The sequence below is a fragment of the Petromyzon marinus genome, chromosome 17, assembly GCF_048934315.1.
Source record: "Petromyzon marinus isolate PM22_M1 ecotype Great Lakes invasive population chromosome 17, UKy_Petmar_22M1.pri1.0, whole genome shotgun sequence".
Classification (NCBI taxonomy): Eukaryota; Metazoa; Chordata; class Hyperoartia; order Petromyzontiformes; family Petromyzontidae; genus Petromyzon; species Petromyzon marinus.
This window is the reverse complement of record NC_133683.1, coordinates 21,377,437-21,396,368: the sequence shown is the minus strand read 5'-3', so window position 1 is coordinate 21,396,368 and position 18,932 is coordinate 21,377,437. Positions and strand designations below refer to the sequence as shown.

The 18,932-nt window shown below is 50.6% G+C and overlaps 1 protein-coding gene and 1 long non-coding RNA gene across 2 annotated transcripts; one reads left to right on the top strand and one right to left on the bottom strand.

Annotated features, from left to right (window-relative positions):
- Nucleotides 1–435: 435 nt before the first annotated feature.
- LOC116943174 (opsin-3-like) lies at nt 436–15,890 on the bottom strand. The gene is made up of 4 exons (XM_032955796.2): nt 14,289–15,890; nt 10,334–10,653; nt 6,433–6,693; nt 436–1,925 (listed from the first exon to the last, which is right to left on the bottom strand). Exons 1-4 carry the CDS (start codon nt 15,025–15,027, stop codon nt 1,656–1,658), a joined length of 1,590 nt encoding a protein of 529 aa, XP_032811687.2. The 5' UTR covers nt 15,028–15,890; the 3' UTR covers nt 436–1,655.
- LOC142924843 (uncharacterized) lies at nt 6,567–13,420 on the top strand. Its single transcript, XR_012941948.1, has 2 exons — nt 6,567–6,684; nt 10,300–13,420. It is a non-coding gene; the product is annotated as an uncharacterized LOC142924843 (long non-coding RNA).
- Nucleotides 15,891–18,932: the final 3,042 nt, after the last annotated feature.

The following is an 18,932-nucleotide window of genomic DNA, read 5'->3' as shown; positions in this document are numbered from 1 at the left end:
GCCGTCCACTGGCTCATCCATACTCGCTCGACATCAGCATATAAATATTGTTGATCAACTTCCAACTATACGGAATAAGAAATGTGTGTGTGTTCACGCGCGCGTGTATGGGGGCCGTCCATAAATGACGTCACGCGATTTTGGACGATTTTTGACCTCCCCCCCCCCTTCGTCACACGGCGTCACAAAAAGGCAGACCCCCCTCAAATATGACGTCACAAAGCTCTGCCCCCCCCCCCAAATATATACTACATGCTTCAAATCTCTTTAAACTATTGTCATTGTGTGGCGCTGCACTCTGATGTTGTAGGAGAAAACATTTATTAAAAAGTATATTTAATTAGTATAACGTGTTGTCTATTTATCTAATGTTGCGCATTTTTTCGTGACGTCACATTTCTCAACCCCCCCCCCCCCGTTACACATCGTCACAAATGTCTGACCCCCCCCCCCAGGTGCGTGACGTCATTTATGGACGGCCCCATGGGGAGCGGTAGTGTAGCGGTTAGCGCGCTGCGCTACGAACCTGGTGACCCGAGTTCGATTTCCGCTCACGGCCAACACCAGTTACGATTATCTGAACCGGTCCTGGCCTCTCCTGGTGCGGTGTGTACATATCGCCACGAGGGAGACAAAGGCGACCGGGGGTGGTGCTGGCCACCCACCCCATCGTGTGCCATGCCAGCCTTCATTAGTGCTATTCGCTAACAACACTTGCCCCAACACTCTGTTAAATGCTATACGGGGTATCTTTGTCTCTGTGCATGGGCACACGCGTACAATCCCTGTAGTCGACAGCATAGTCACACGCATTGCGTGGATCATATTGAATACCCCATCCGCACGCATGCCAATTATCCCTCTCCGCAGCTCACAATCATACATGCTGTTAATCTTTTCCTTTAATGCGTCCAACAGTTCATTAAAATTCTCTTTGGAGGGTTCATAATGTCTCAAAACCCCCAATAGTTCTGACTTCATCTTTAAAAGATCCATGGGACATCTCTACGATGATACACTCACTTAAAACAGTCTCCCTTCGCAAGAAAGTGCTCATTGTTGGCGTAAAGTCAGTGGTTTAAATTTCACATTGCTACGGCATGGCCCTGACCACTATCAGTCTATTTATATATTAAAACGTTCCACAATGCGGTACACATTTTAATGACCTTGTGTGGAGAAGGGGGAGACGACAGATGATGGGCTGACTTAATCTCGCTGTACAACAAGACTGAGTTTATCTTCCGCTCCGTGGACTTCAACGCACATCTTCGGTGACGCGAGTCCCATTCTTCTCTCCGTATCTCCCTCTCGTCAATCGCATACGTTGCTTCGGGGCGTCGCGGTGGCGAGATGTTAACTACCTCGCCCGGTACACAGGAGGTCGTGGGCTCCATCCCGACCCTGACGCCTTCTGTATATTTGAAGGTTGCATGTTCTCTCCGCGGTCGCGTGGATTTTTCTCCGGGTCCTCCGTTTTCCTCCTCCACGTTTAGAAACATGCATTTAGGGTATATGGCTGCTATAAATTTCCACATAAGTCACTCCGTTGAGATATCATTTGTGGCCAGGTCGCTTCGAGAGAAAACAAAGAGAAACACAGCTCAGTGGGCCCCTTACCTGGTAAAATATAATAAAAAAGTTTTAGTTTTCAATCAGAATCTCTCCGATTCCGCGCCGTCCTCGGCCCTCCTCTGCACGGCGTCGTCGGGAAAGATGATGAAGACAACGGACGAGGAGCTGAAGGTGACCCGCTTCCTGGGCCTGTCGCCACCGACGCTTTGTGCAGAGGCGGCGGCGGCGCTGCTGTTGCCCATGTGGTGGCCGAGAGGAAAGCCCCACCGCGCGTTGTGTTCGGCGAGCGAGGAGGTGCGGCGCCGCGGCTTGCGCTTGGGCAGCACCAGGGCCTGGAGACACCTGCGGAACTGTCGGGAAGGAGTGGAGATATGGGGGGGAGGGGGGGTAAGGTTCGACGTGAGTGGTGCAGTCAATTTGAGCCGTCATTACATTTTTTGTTAACCAGGTAAAAGGGCCCACTGAGCTATACAACTCTTTTTTTATATAAAAGCAATCTGGCCACAAATGATAGACCAACGAAGTGGCTGATCACGTGGAAATGTACAGCAGCCAAATACTCTCAACGCGTGTTTAGAAATGTGGAGGGGAAAAATTCCACACGACCATGGGCAGAAAGATCATTAAAACTCCAAATATACAACAGGCGTCAGGGTCGGGATCAAACCTACGACCTCCTGCATACCAGGCGAGGTATTTAACATCTCGCCACCGATATGTTAAATGTCAGGGGATGCTGCCATGGTGGCATGATTTGGTACATTGGACCTGCAATCCATAGATCCTCGATTTTGTCCGCCCTCTGGATGCGGCAGTTGAAAAATGGGCACGTTTCTAAAATTCCCACTCCCTCCGTCCGCTGTATGAATGGGATTCACCCCAGCTTCGTCGACCGCGACAGGTCACGACGCGCAGGGGCAACACGTGGGCACTCCCGTCTCTCGCAAGACATGTGTGAAGGCCAAAGTGCAACCCAGAGGAACTCTGCAGAGTTCCCACGAGAGATGCCCCTTACCATCCATTAATCAATCACCGTCAATCGATTCATCGATCCATCCACAGTGGTTGATCGATTGATTAATGTGCTCCCTACCATCATAGGTATGTTGACTATACATTTGTCAAGGATGTGTAGTTGAAAAGGCTTGGGTAGCGACGTGGCAAGGAGATGGCAGTACATCAGCGGATGTTTTAATAATTTTGTGAAGACCTTTGAGTGTTACCCCCCCCCCCCCTCTTATGCATAAGTGGATTTTCTCCAGTGACTAAAATTTCAGACCACAAGTCAAACACTGGTTAATTCATTATTCATTGTTTCCCCCGAGTTAATTGGTTGGGGCATAATGTCAATATTTAACTATAACCCTCCACCCGACAAAGCCAATCAAATAAAGTTGTAGCGCGGGCAAATATGCCAATTGCTCTGGGGTTTTCAGCAAAACCTGAATGTCGAAAAACAAGCAAAATTTTGAGCATTTTTACAATAATTGTTTTTTGCTGGAGACTCCATCCAGCATCATCAGCTGTTTAACAGCAACAACTCAGCTCGTAATATTGGTCGTGAAAGCCTACGACGAAATGTACTGGTTAATGTAATTGGGCAGACATGCACTGCACGACTCATCTGAAAATGAGCTTTGAGAATCAATAAGGCTTTCCTGGGTAAGTAAATGAGGACCACCAAAGGATATGGGCACTGCCCCATGCTCACTCGAGCAAGGGCACACTTCGATGTGTTTCAAAAACCCTTCTAGTCAGGCTCGAGTTTATTTGATAAAACACATTTCTTTCCCAGAGCCTTTTGCACCACAGTTGGAAAATCCACGTTTCTATTGTGAGGACAAGTTCATCCAAATGTTAAAAGGGTTTAATAAATTAATAACGCTTCTTGGCTACGAGATGGCCATGAGCAGGTAGTAGGTTGCTGCAAGTCGGTTATTGAATGTATCTGTGTAGAGCTTTGGGAGTTATTTCGTCATGCACGGCGAGTTTGCTCCACGTTATCCAGTTTTCTACCACAGGAAAAACACTAAATAATATAATTGGCCAATAAAGGACCCCCGTAAAAAAGTGTTGAGACTCATCGATGCATTCCTAAAGAAACAGGCCTATAGGACATGTACACATGTGTTTTTATGTGTACATAAACACTGCTGCTCATCTGTGAAAAAGAGCTTCATAGCTCATCGTATTCCTCCAGTCTCAATAATTATTCTAATAAGATTTTGCGACTGCTCTCACGTGCACTTTGAGTGATCAAGGTCACCGTGATCTCTGAATGAAGCCACAACTTAATGTATATATATACCCATGTTTTGTTAATCCACTGCTGGATGATCAGAACACACTTCACGCTGGTGAATTCGGCTCACTCAATGCGGGGAGCATAGACGTGCAAAAAAGTAAAGTACAACGATGAATGCTTGCTGCACTGCCCTCTGCTGACCGCTACGTAGCACAGACAACCTGGCATGTACGGTATCGTGATCACCAATCCGAGGACTATCCAGGCTCACCCCCTGCTTGGCGTCTGAGTTCTCTGCTACACAAACGTTCCTGCGATGCTACATTTTGGCAGGCAGCAGTAGGCAGTGCGCAAAATCCGTTGTTGTACCGTACTTCTGTGCTCCCACGCCAATGCTCCCCCGGGTTTCACCAAACCTGCATTGACCGCCATAGTGAAGCATGGATCGGGTCACAGCGGCGTGGGAAGGAGGAAGCCCCCATCCAGGAGTGTATTTAATCAGAATGTTTATTTATACTAGAGGAATCTGATGAGCCATACATGTATTTTTCACAGGACGCTGTCCATGTTCCGGGTCGTCCAGATGTCTTGCGACCCGCAATGAATTTAGCCTCATTGAAAAAAAACACTATGAAGTTGTACATAGCACAATAATATATGCCGAGTGTGTGGTGATAGTACCGCAACGTGGATCAATACATCGGCATCATGGTAGAAAGCTTAATAAATATATTGGAGCGTTAAGCCGCTTATCATTTGGAAGACGGCTAATATTCGGGTGATGAGATCCAATTGCCTTCCCTCACCTCTCTCTCTCCAGAAGCGTGTAATTGACTCGTCAGAGCGATTGCGAAACATTAAACAATTATTGTTCAATGATTGGTCGCTGAGCATTGACGTGTCAATCAAACGTGACGACGTTGAAATGCGAGCGCACGCCGCAGCCCGTCAGACCGGGTGTTTAACCGCAACGCCGAGAGAACGAACAACTTTCCATCGATTGTGAGCTGGGGTCTCCCGATCTCGACGGTACTTTGTTCCTCCGTTACTAATTGGCGCACACTGCACGCGTCTGATGATTGATAAACAATGTGGGACACAAAAGACAAATATTTCCCATCTAGCCCTCGCCGACTGTCGGTTCAAGTGCTGTTAGCAGGCACTTATAAAGTGCAACTAAACACGGCACACGAGTGGGAGGGTGTCGACGGCCAGCACCATGCGACTGACGGGCAGCACCATGCGACTGACGGGCAGCACCATGTGACTGACGGGCAGCACCATGTGACTGATGGCCAGCACCATGTGACGGACAGCACCATGTGACTGACGGCCAGCACCATGCGACTGACGGGCAGCACCATGTGACTGACGGCCAGCACCATGTGACGGACAGCACCATGTGACTGACGGCCAGCACCATGTGACTGACGGCCAGCACCATGTGACTGACGGCCAGCACCATGTGACGGCCAGCACCATGTGACTGACGGCCAGCACCATGTGACGGCCAGCACCATGTGACGGCCAGCACCATGTGACTGACGGCCAGCACCATGTGACTGACGGCCAGCACCATGTGACGGCCAGCACCATGTGACTGACGGCCAGCACCATGTGACTGACGGCCAGCACCATGTGACTGACGGCCAGCACCATGTAACTGACGGCCAGCACCATGTGACGGCCAGCACCATGTGACTCCCCATTTACAGGCCCCATCAAGTGCTCATTTGAGGCCGAGTCTACCAAACGGAGACCCATGAACCGGTCCAGATATTCGTCACCGATGTTGACCGTGAGCGGGTAACGAACTCAGGTGGCCAGGTTCGTGGCGCGGCGCCGCTAACCCACGCGACGCAATTGTTCCCCACAGGTGGGGCACACGGCTGTACACACACACACACAGATCTTTGTATTCATTTCAATTTGCTCTCTGTACATAACGCGTGGATCACACGCGATATATCGATTCTCATGTCACTCGGCGCAACCGTCACCTGCGACACACACAAGTTACGCGCGTGTTCACACACGCGGCCATATGAATTAGAATTGGTGCACGACGCATCATTGGTCGTGCACACGCCATCGCTGTCTTAAATTGTACCGGAACTCCGTTGAGTCGCTTGGGACGCGTGTGTACCAATCGTCCGCCACGTGTGTACCAATCGTCCGCCACGTGCAGCGTTGCAACGACTTCAATTGTGTTAGAGCCGAGACATTGGGGCATGCTCGGGATGGCTCTGCGTATGCCGTGGTGGCCCGCCGAGGTCTGGGAAACCCCCCTAGCGTTTATAAATCCAGCGCGTTCGCAATGAGAGCTTTCAACAGCAAAACATTCTGCTTTACACACAGCCGGGGATTGAGGATACTCGCTGGTCCCGTTTTCACGACGGGCAGCTTCGCACCTCCTTACCGAGGAACGCGTCGAGGATTTGGGGGTCGTGGACTGTTGATTGCGTACGATCAGCACGGTTGACTACGTAGCGTGCTAAAGACGCTCAACGCACATGACGGGAGCCTGCCGTGCGTATCGAGATGCCATCGCCATTCTCGCGCTTATTCTGCGCGCAGCTTTGGGACGCGTGATGGCTCACTGCAGGGCGCACCCGCTTATTGAGGAACACGTAGAGGATGGGGTTGTAGGCGATGCTGGACTTTGCGAAGAACGATGGGATGACGCTGGTGGCCGGGTTGATGAGGTCGCCGTTACCCGCCGCCGTGAGTAGGGCCAGCACCGCGTACGGCATCCAGCACAGCAGGAAGGTGGCGACCACGAGCAGGGCCAGGCGGGCCGCGCGGGACTCACCACGCAGCGTCTGCGCCATGCGGCCGGCCGTGTGGACCTGCGCCACGTGCAGGTAGCGGAACTAGAGGGGTGGCATGGACAGCCGGGTGGGTACACGGGGGACGAGGGCGATACGACCAAGGGAATGTTAACCACCTGTGTGGGAGGTGTTCCACCGTGGTGCTGTGCTGTGGTGGTGCAGGGGTTAGCGCTACGCTGCGCTACGAATCCGCTCACGGTCAACACCGGTGACGATTATCTAACGCGGTTCTGGGACTCCCCTAGGTCGACTTGGCCTCAAATTAGTACCTGATGCGGTGTCTAAACATCGCCACTGGGGAGATAAAGGCGGCCGGGCGTGGTGCTTGTCACCCAACCCCCTCCTGTGCCGTGCCGGCCTTCATAGGTGCACACTAACAGCACTTGCCCCAACAGTCTGTTCAGGCTATACGGGGGATCTTTGTCTTTGCTGTCCTGTGTTGTAGCTCACCCCCGACGCGTGTCGGCACAAACCATGGCAGCAGATGCGGCCACGTGATGCACAATTGGGATCGTTAAAATAAAAATTGTCGGGAGTGCGGTGACTATGGTCACTTGGAACAGAACCATGGAATGTATAACGACTCGACGACAGATACACATGTATACACAATTATCCGGCTCAACAATCTCAATATAAAATTGTTGTTCTACATCAGTGGTGCTTAACCTTGACTGCAACCTTGCACCCATTTGGTTCTCAATCATTAAAGCATTTATCGTGTTAAGAAATACACAGGGTTTGATTCAACAAAGTAGTTGAACTTACGTGACCGTGCTTAATTTGTGTTTCGATGATTTACCTTAAAAAAAAATCTGGTCATGTATCTCACCCCCGAGAAGGATCATCTCATCGGCCATATATGGATGGTGTTTATGAAATGCCCAAGATTAACAAACCTGCTTGGCTGCAAGCTGGCTAAGAGTTGGCAGCACAGCAAGTGGATTAGAGGTTTCTTGCAACATCTGTGTGATGCATTGCGAAATATTGCCAGCAAACATTGAATACTTTATATGGTAGACTTGCAGACCGTGTCCCTTCGTGTTGAAGTGCGTGCATTAGCCACAATGTGTACAGGTGCGTATCCATAGATCTCTAAAAGCCAAATTGGCTCACGGTAAGATGTTATAACACTCTCTGATAATGGAGTTCAATTGTAATTTGTAGAAATGTGGTGATCCACAACCTATGACAACACCTCAGAAGCGAAGCCGCTTTAAGCCTGGTTAATGATGAGACGGGTGACCACCAGGCACGCATAGATTTCAAATGATCATGGCTCGACAATCGATTATCAAGTATGTATGACCAAATACACTTGAAGAATCACCGAATGAAGCAGTTTCTGCAGCTAAAGAGGCAATTCAACAATTGCCTTGCACCTTCTGCCGCTCTCTTTGAGAGCTCTTGGCTATCGCAAGCCTCAAGGCAGAATACACGCAAGAATCATGACGTTATCTTGACATGCAAAGCAGGTGTGGTGGCAATTGTCGTCCTGATATGTAAAGCAGGTGAGGTGACAATTATGATGTCATCTCGACACAAAGCAGGTGATGACAATTATGATGTCATCCTGATTTGTAAAGCAGGTGTGGTGACAATTATGATGTCATCTCGACACACAAAGCAGAGCGACAGCTTAACACCACGAGCTTTGTGTCATTTCATATTTTTGCTCACGAGTACAGATGGCCATTCACTGGAGCGAGACGGGGCCACTCGCTCGGCTTGTGGACGGATGCGCTGGGATGATTTAATCGGTGACAAGAAGCCGGCCGTCATCAAAGTGTCTAGCTCGCGTTTCCTGCGCTTGACGATTGAAATGGGAAAGATGAAAAAGGAATCCCACCCCCCGCCGCCCTCCTGCCGTCATTGTGGTTGACCTTACATGATAAATGTATCGCCTGTACGAGACGGCTGTGGTAGATAACCCTTGTCACTAAACTGCGGCTCCTCGCCTACTGAATAGTTCCTGAATTTTGAGCCTTTCGCCAAACAGGCTTCAAGTGTTTCAAGTAAATAGGCAAAACGTTTGTCAACGCAAACAAAACATGATTCCTACTTCATCAGCCGATTGCCCTTCTGGACAAAATGTTTCTGGGTCAAAATACAAGAAAACCATAGGAAAAGCTATTTCATGAAACATTACATATTATACATTCCTTTGTAAGGCAGTGTTATTGACAAATGTGAAATTGAGACCCAGAGGGTTGTGACCAGTCCAGATGTTGCATGCTTACATACATTCCGTTATGAATTATTAGTGCAATAAACATTGTTACGTGGAGAGATTGACTTTTGTCCGTCTACTTATTACCCACAATGCTCTACAATGCAAGACGGCTTTAGGAAGTGTTTTCAGGTAGCTCCCATGAAACATTCTTATTAACCTAACGTCTGGAACGCTCTTCCTTCTGATATTAGGAAGCCACTGGAGCTGTGCACTTTTAAATCATGATTGAAAACTAATTTCTTTAGAATAGTTGTTGTGTGTTTAGTTGTCATTCCCTCTGCACCTCCTATTAGCACGAGTTGGCCACGTACGGTGCGAAAGAAGTGAAAATACATTTGTGCGTTTCCTTCCAGTGCAGTGTATGCACGTGCTGATCATTGCACACCTCAGACATTAGATTTAACAATATTTTTTTGCTCAAATTAGTGACATCTTCGAGAGAAAAAAAAGCTCAAACAATGAATAAGACTAACAGTTACAGTATTAATATATTACAATCAAGATCAATAATTGCATCATTAAGTCCGATTTATTTAATGTATTCCCCACACCCCAATAAATTTTTGTTTAAAAATGCCCAGTTTCGATATTTTAAAATCAATTTTCTTATGGATATGTTGTGTCAATGACAGTGAATGAAGTCAAGAAGATTTATTTTTTACATGCCAGCAGAATAATTGGATCCTTGTAATCGGACCCAGTTGGGCTTCTGAGATCTGGTGGGACCGGCCACATTCGGGGGCTGCCTCACTCCGCTTCTGGACTCTTTGTGCATTTTTACCCGTGGCTTAAAAGACGAAACTCAAACAGCTCCTTGCAGCTTCGCAACTCTAGGCTGTATTTAAAGCTGTCTGGCGCAACGTTATTCTAATAAAACTTAGAAAACCCGTTACAGTTGAGGCTCCCTAAATTGACTGTGGCTTGACAGCTTATTTTGTCAGTTTAACACGAAGGCTTTCGAGACCAATATTATCCGACACGGGCGACTAGTAAGGGTTGTCACGTAAACAGAGCATGCCAATTCGTGACTAGTACAGCACAGCGGTATGTTGGACTAGTGACGAATTGGCACATTCTGTTTACGTGACAACCCTTACTAGTTGGCTGTGTCGGGTGGTGGCGGGTTTAACGACACTTTGTATATTTATGCGATCTAAACCCAAAACACTTCTGTGGATCTTATTTTGTACCCCTTCTCTTGTTTAAAGCCACTTGCACGAGCGAGCGAGTCCGCGTCTTGTATCGCCAGGAAAACGCCCACGAATTGACGCTCCCTTTATAGGCTGGGCTCGTCGGCTTGTTATTGACACGGGGGAGGCAGCAGTTGGGGGTGCGTGCGTGCGTGCGTGTGTGTGGGGGTCTCCTCTTCCTATAAGCCACGCGCTGTGCGCTGTCCGCACCCCCCGCACGCGCAGACGAAACGCAGCCAGCGATGAGACACCACCGTGCCTGGGTGATGGCGAGTGCTATGCGCCCGAAGCAGAAGCCCATGACGAGCAGCGGCGCGGCCAGGCAGCCCAGGAAGAAGAACAGCACGAAGGCGGCGTCGGGAGGGTTGCTCGAGGCCCAGTCGATGGAGCAGCCGAGGCCGTGCTTCTCCAGCACGTAGCGGCTCCATCCCAGCAGGGGAGCTCCCGTCCACGCGGCCGAGTAGAGCCACGTGTACGTCACCGCTCTCCACGCCCAGCTGAAGTCCAGCACCTGCGCCTTGATGAGTCGCGCGTAGCGCTCGTACGACAGCGCCGTGAGCGTGGAGATGGACACGATGCCTGTGAGCACGAAGGGTCGTTCCGTTAACCACCCCCGTTAACCACCCCCGTTACCGCCCCTACAGAACTTCTATGTGGCCTTCAGCCAAAGCGACTAAATTGTCTGGATCTCGAAAAGCCGTTCAGGATGTTGTGTGCCTGGTTTTGTGCATTTGTGGGTGATGCACAGCGGAGGCTTCTCGGGCGCTGTTGAAATGGGGGCTGCTGCGAGGTGACGAAGAGATGGCAGAGCTGGTTGACCGTCCCTCCGCCTCACGCCCTTTGACCGCGTGATGGTTTTCTCTGGGTCCTCTCGTTACCTCCCACATGCCACTTAGGCATGCAACTGGCCAACAGTTAAGTGAGGATTTCTCGGGTAAATATTGGGCAACTCGCCTTTTGCCCGTCCAAGGACGGGTGTATTGCAGTAAATCTGAAACTTGAAAGCGATAAGCAGACCGCGACGTGATATTCAGTGCATTAATGCGTGTGCAGTTTGTAAGGGCGCGGTGACACAGACCTATTTCATTTACAGGTTATAATCCCTTGTTCATCACGACGTCCTTTTTACTTCTATGTCTCAGTAGCGTTCGGAGATCACGTGACGTGAGGGTTCTGCCTTTGTAGTGAGGGTTGTCAGTTGACGCAGAGGAGGGGGAGGAGGCGCCTCGCCCCCCCCATGTGGAGGGACGTCACCCGCTAAATATTATGAATGAGAGGTGTCCAATTGGAGGATGTCACCTTATAATGATTATTAATGTGGGGGGCTGTTGGATGTGGAGTGATGTCACCTGTTCATGATTATTAATGAGGGGGGTTGGTCGACGTGGAGTGACGTCACGTGCGGGACACACAGACATTTGGCTCATGTTGTAACTAACTGGCGTTTTGCTGACTGGTGGGGCTGGTGGAGTAGCTGTCCATTGGCACCTACTTGTACATGCATGTGAATAATAATACATAGTGGTGGTAGTTGTGATGCTGGTTTTAGTGAATTCGTGGATAGTGTTATGATGGTAGCATTAGAGACTGGTGTGTTTTAATTGCGTATGCTTTTTAGTAAAAATATCAATGCCAATTGCGAGTATTTACCATGAAATGTCTCACCGAGTTTAAAGACCATATTTGGGGAGACTCCCGTATTGAGATGTTTGGCCAATTCCATTTAAAAAGTTGTTTCATATGGGAGGAACTGGAATACCCAGTGGGCTCGCCATATACATCAGTCATAACATTCCAAGTTGTGCACAGAAGGATTAAAGTATCTATTGATGGCCTGCCATTCCTGGCTCCCTTTTGGTCCAAGCCTACTCTTGTATTATTCCAAGGCAGTCTGCAATCCAAGTACGTACTGTACCAGGCTTGGCCGGATTAGCATCTGACAAGTTCGGACACTTGCATGGGGATGTGGTCACGTGTTGGTGTGATTGATGATGTATCGGAGGTGGCCGGCTGACCGTGTATCAAGAGGACTGAGCCACCACCGCTAAAACTTGCGTTCATATGCAGTGTCCGTTTCATCGACCCATGATTAAACTGGATTCGAAAGTGTAGGAGGATATTAGCCAAGTCAATAGTACATTTTAAAAAAATGCATTAAATACGTTTTTATTATAAATTTCAGCTCCGATGCTGAAAATAAACGACCAGAATGATGGTCAAGTGACTAATGTTTCCCTGCAGCAGGCTGTGCCGGATAGTGCACCCCTAGCGTGGGATTAAAATGCCGCTTGGGTTTAAGACACGGCTTGGGTTTTAGACACACGGCTTGGGGATTAGACACGCGGCTTGGGTTTTAAACACACGGCTTGGGGTTTAGACACACGGCTTGGGGTTTAGACACACGGCTTGGGGTTTAGACACACGGCTTGGGGTTTAGACACACGGCTTGGGGTTTAGACACACGGCTTGGGGTTTAGACACACGGCTTGGGGTTTAGACACACGGCTTGGGGTTTAGACACACGGCTTGGGGTTTAGACACACGGCTTGGGATTTAGACACACGGCTTATGCGGCGTCTCCTCCATTGCGCCGTGAAAGTCCTGCTTCGATTTTTCGTCTAATCGTGACTAAAGCTTTTTGACAACAGTATGGGGTCAGACGCTCCGTAACAACATACTAATCGCGTGACCTGCAAACTGGCCAGTACAGCAAAAGTTTCCTTGAAATCGTCAATGCAAGCGGTTTGAGCTCTCCTCTCGTTTGTTTGTGTGGTAAGTTTTATTCAGGTTTTCCAGTTTCATCCCACACGAAGACAAACGCCCACTTATGAAATTCGCCAAAACATCTATTTGTGGCATAATCCTCCTGATAAAACGTCCACGAGACTCTGTGAGGCTTTCATGGATAAACGAATGACGTCACCCTCGTGTTTAATGCGTCAAAGGAGTTAACTTTACGAGAGATAGAAAGCTGTTACGGAGCTCCGCCTGGTCGTAACTTTAAATGAGTTTGTTTTCTCACAAGCGTAGCCAGGTGTGTTTATGATGCTGCATGTGATGCGGTGGTTTGGTTTGGCCAGAAGCCATATCACTTGTCCGGCCGAATTGTGTATCGGTAGCAACAACCTTCATCACACTGAATGTCACCCACTCACTTCTAGGATGAGTGGCTCTATAATAATAATGTACTTACATTATGCAATCGCTATCTGCTTATTTGTTTTCTCCCATATTCTTTGATAGGTTCAAAGAAAATAACAAAAACATTTTTCTGTTTATTTTCTTTGAACCGATCTACGTGACTTTACCGAAAGACCCAATAAATATGAATTCCTGCAGTCACGAAAGCTTTAAGTCAAGATTGTTTTCTCCCACCAACTTGTGCTTATTCAGTACTAGTTCGTGACAATGTACCAGTTGTTTTTTTAACCCGAGTACTGTATCTTGATAGCTTTCCAATATGTTTTCGGGTTGTTCGGTGTGATGTCCGACGTTTCACTCCACTTGAGGTACAATCCAAAAAAGCCCATCGGAGGGCCATATCCATACACACAGCACTGCTCAATGGCAAACTAAACTACGTATGCGGTTGTATAGCAACTCTAAAAGTTGTGACGTCACTTTGTTTGGCGTTCGCTGCCAGCGAATTGCAACTCAAAGCATTGGCAGTCGCATGTCAGACCGGCGGAGTTGACTAAACTATTTTGTTTCCGACTTGGTAGGAAACAATTGTATCCGAGTGCACTGTAAGTACAGTCTAAATCATGGCAATTGCACTTTCTCACGCCTGTAAGTTACTTTTAACTTGCCTCGCAAACAACGCATTTTATAAAAGACAAATTTATTTCAGTTTCTGCTGTGTCGGCCATAGGGGTTCATCTTGCCCCATACTTCACCACTCTGGCCAGTGCAGGACTGGTGAAGGAGCGGGGTGGGGGAGTAAGTTATGCGTGACCTGGAATCGAACTCAGGTTGCCGGGTTCGCCACGGCGCTCCTCCGCATTTCCTCTCCCACCCCGCTAATTTCTAAACGACGTTAAAGTCCAGAAGAGTACACTTAAATTCACACGATTTACTATCGCTTAGGAAGCCGCCGCTGTCGTGAGCTACCCACCAAACTGGCGCAGGGCAACACTTGCCACGGACAATAGCCCCGAGCGATCGAGCGAGCGAGCGAGCGGTCGAACCCATCCACGTAGCCTTCGGTCACTCACCGAAGAGGCTGTTGCTGAATCCGTCCCACACGCAGCCCCCATTGCCCCACACCCACCGCCTGCGCACGCACGACACCAGCGTGAGCGTGTTGCCGAAGACGGACACCAGGAGGTCGCTCAGGCTGATGTTCACCAGCAGGAGGTTGGTGGGCGTCTGCAGGCGCTTGAAGCCCACGAACAGCGCCACGAGCAGGAGGTTGTTGAGGAAGCCGGCCACTCCGATGGTGCCGACGACGCCGGCCAGCAGGCGAAATGTGGCCGCGCTGAAGGCGGTGGAGCCCTCGCCGAGGTCTCCTCCGTGCAGGAGAAAATTGCTCCCGAGGGCAGACGCGTTCCCTTGCGCCGAGTCCGGCGCCGCCTTGGCCCCCGTGTCCCCCGCGTAGTGGAGCGAGTCCTGCTTGGGAGACTGCATCCCGGGTGCCTGCACGGGCGCTGACAGTGGGCGGCTGTCATTGTTCACGACGGTTTGCATGCTCGGTTTGTGATCTGTCCTGGTGCTCACCGAGTGCAGGACAGGCGGGCGGGCGGGCAGGCGGGAGTGCAGTGGGGGGGGGGGGGATGGTGAGATTGGTTTAGATGTGGGGGTGCGATTAGCAGGTGATGGGAGGGTTGGGGGTGGGTGCTGGTGGAGGAGGGTGGGGTGGGTGGTGAGGCGTGGGAGGGAGGGAGAAGGGAGAGAAGTGAGGGTCGTGGAGTGAGTGGTGTGCGCGACTGTAACGGAGCCTCGCTGCGCGCTCATCCGAGATTACTTTTCGCTCCCCCACCGCTACCGCGCCATCCGAGTGTCATTGTTCGCTCTCTCTCCCTTTCTCTCTCTCGCGCGCACGCGTGCAACTCAACGGGACGCAGGGAGAAAAATGCAAGCGCAGCCAACGTGATGATTGTGAGCAGGAGACTGGAATCACGAGCAGCAGCATAACCAGTAGCAGCAATAGGAGCAATAGACGAAATTAGCAGCAGCAGCATTCCGTGAACGATAACTCGTGTCGGCTGCGTTGTCAGGCAACAACCGAGGCAAGAACTGTCTCTCCCAAGGTCAAACGGAGACCCGGGCTCCTATCCCGATCTCAATTCTCCCCCTTTTTTACGGACTCTCGATTGTAGCGGAGCACCCCGTGTCTGCTTGTTACTTCGTGGATGTGTGTCTGTCTGTGTGTGTCTCTCTCATGTGTGTCTGTCTCTGTGTGTCTGTCTTTGTCTTATGGAGCGCCCCACTGGTGATGGAGCAGTTGTGGAGAGAGTGGAGAGTTTCCCATACCTGGGCAGTGTCCTTATGACCAGCTGCGGTTTGACAGCAGAGGTCTCACTCCGAATCGGTCGAGCGGCAATAACTTTTCATCGGCTGTGCAATGCTATGTGGAAGCTACCTGGTCTGTCACTCCGCACGAAGCTTCGGGTCTTCTCGGCCACATTAATGTCCTACCTTGTCTATGCTTGTGAAACGTGGACCCCTCTAATGGAACATCTGCGCCGGTTAGAACCATTCAGCCTGGCATGCCTACGATCCATTCTGGGTTTAACCAGGGTGGATTGTGTGAGGAGCTCACAAGTCCTTGAAAGATCTGGACACATTCCCATCAGCGAGCTCCTCCGGCAGGCGAGGCAGCGTTGGCTGGGTGATGTGGCCCGCATGCCCAGCTACAACATGCCCAGCCACCGCATGCCCAGCCACCGCATGCCCAGCCACCGCATGCCCAGCCACCGCATGCCCAGCCACCGCATGCCCAGCCACCTCTATGCCAGGGGTGGGGAACCCCAGCTACCGCATGCCCAGCCACCGCATGCCCAGCCACCGCATGCCCAGCCACCGCATGCCCAGCTACCGCATGCCCAGCCACCGCATGCCCAGCCACCGCATGCCCAGCCACCGCATGCCCAGCCACCGCATGCCCAGCCACCGCATGCCCAGCCGGCCCGCGGGCCTTATACGGCCCGCGGGCCGTATAAGGCCCGCAAAATCATTTGGTCTGGCCCTCCCAAGACAACCGCAGGCGGAACTCGAAATTCAATAAATCCAGGAGCACACCTGGAAAGGCAGTTGCGAGTAGCAACATCATCAATACCAACTAACATCACACGCCACACCAAAGAGAAGTAGTTCCAGCCATCGCATTAGGAGTGAGTTAATGGAATGTTTGACCAAATATAACAGGCTAATTTTTAAGTTGATAATTTTGTATGGCCCGCGAATGATGTTATAAATATCCAAATGGCCCTTGGCAGAAAAAAGGTTCCCCACCCCTGGCATAGAGGGAGCAAAACGGGCACGACGTGGGCTGGAGAAGAGATGGAGTGATGCGGTACAGGAGGATGTGGAGCTGGGTTGATTTGCTGACGACTGGTACCAGCGGTGTCAAGATCGGCCTCTATGGAGGAGGCTCGAGAAGGACGCTACTGGGCAGTTGGAGGCAGTCGCCCTCCAACAACGGAGGGCAGAGAAGCGACGCTCACAACAACGAGCGGAGCGCAGTGCGGATAAAATGCAGCAAGTTGGCACAGTAGGGAGTGCAGCTGGTGCATCTACCAGTCATCTCAGGCAGCCAACCCATGGCATCTGGGTCTGTCCCGAGACCTGTCGGCGAGCCTTCGACACTTCACGTGGCCTCAGTGCACCTAGCCTGGCACAGGCGCCGTGGTGACGTCACCGTCACTGAGTGGCGAATGGCGTGGTTTTGGTATTGGTGGAGAGCGGTGGTGTAGCGGTTAGCACGCTGCGCTACGAACCCGGCGACCCGAGTTCGATTCCCACTCACGGCCAACACCAGTGACGATTATCTGACTCAGCCTCAAATGAGAGTACCTGGTGCGGTGTGTCAGGATCGTCACGAGGGAGACAAAGGCGGCCGGGCGTGGTGCTGGCCACCCACTCCCTGGCGTGCTGTGCCGGCCTTATGTGCTCGCTAGTAACAGCACTTGCCCTAAAAAGTATGTGAAGGCTACACGGGGGATCCTTTGGCTTTGTCGTTGTCTATGCACCGTTAATAAAAATGAATGTCCTCTGGTTCTGCCTGTACAGCGTCTTTTGAGACTGCGCGTTTTGAGACGCCTGTACAGGCTATAGACAGTAAATCAAGGTTATATGCATGGCGCCGAATCGCGTGTGTTGTTGTGTTCGTGTGTCCGTGCACATTGCAGAGCGGTGGCGCCAGCGCTTAGCGCACCATGCACGTTGTGAACCAAACTACTGTAGCTGGGTTCGTTTCCCGTCCACGGCTAACATCAGTGGCGAGTGATATCAGACCCCCCCAACTCCTTCACCAACCCGCACTGATCATTGTGGTCAAGTATGGGCAATCTCCCCCCCCCCCCCCCCTACTGACCAGGCGCAGTAACTAACAATGAGCGTGTGCGCCAGTCCATCATCACCACCGTCATCACTCAGTGTCACTCGGCGGCCTCTGGTTTCAATTAACAGCGAGCCCAGATAGCGACTCGGCCCCCCCCCCCCCATTGTTGCCGCTGTTGTAGTTGCGACGGAGTGTTCGGTAAATGGTGGGGCCCGCTGCACGCGCCAACAGGACCCATGCGTCACCCTTGAGCCACGTGTTTTCCCATTTTGGAGCAAATGGCAGGCGGCGGGCGATTGAGCGATTGAGCCTACGGGCGGAGTGGGAGATGCTTGATGGTGGTGATGATGGCGGTGGTGATGGTGCTGATGGTGATTGTTGTTGGGGGAGTTGGTAGTGTATGGTTGTAGGCGCACCGCGCGGCACCCAGCGACCCGAATTCGATTTCCGCTCACTGTCAACATCGGTGACGAATATCTGCACCGGTTCTGGGTTTCCCCTGGGTAGACAAAGTCTTGTGTCAGTGCCTGGTCCGGTGCGCCAACATCAGCGCTGGGGTGGCTAAGGCGACCGACCGGGCGTGGTGTTGGTGACTCACCCCCTTGTGCGCCCTGCCGGCCTTAATATTTACTCGTCTGCAACAATTTCCCCAACATTCCTTTGAAGGCGAAACGAGAAATCTTTGTTTGTGATAGTGGTGGTTGTGGTCGTAGTGGTTGTCGATTATGTGAATTGCATGGGTAGTTTTTGAGGGCACGTAAAAAAGAATTGGTTGTGCAATTGTGCATTTTATTAATAATAATGTGTCTTTTTACCTTAAAGACCCACTGAATCTCAAGACGCTCTTTTCAGGAGGGTCTTGCAACATTGGGATGTTTGGCAAATTCCGTCCACGAATAGTCCGGCTTTATGTGGGACGAAACTGTGAAAATTATCCAGAGAAACCCAGCACGCATGCCAGGGGATACCACTCCAGCTCATGGTCACCACTCAGCCCCACAAGCATCGAGCATTTCCCATATAAAGTATTTCCATATAAAGTATTTACTCACAAGGGGCAGTGGGGGAGATTTTTTTTTTACAATTCTCCAAATGCAAATAATCTCTTAAGTCACTGCATCGCCCCCTTCTAAAATAATGATACTAAGTAGCTGCATTGCCAGAGGTTTAAGCTCGAGTGCCACTCTGAAATCACGTGTTACTTTCAAGATCCCGCCTCCTGGTTTTATTTATTTGCCGGTTAAACTGAAGCCACTGTGAGTTTCGAGAAAATCCTTAAATGGTGTATCGTCATAGTAAATATAGCACTGCCGATTAGCACAGTTGACTACGTACGGTGCGAAATAAGTTCAACATA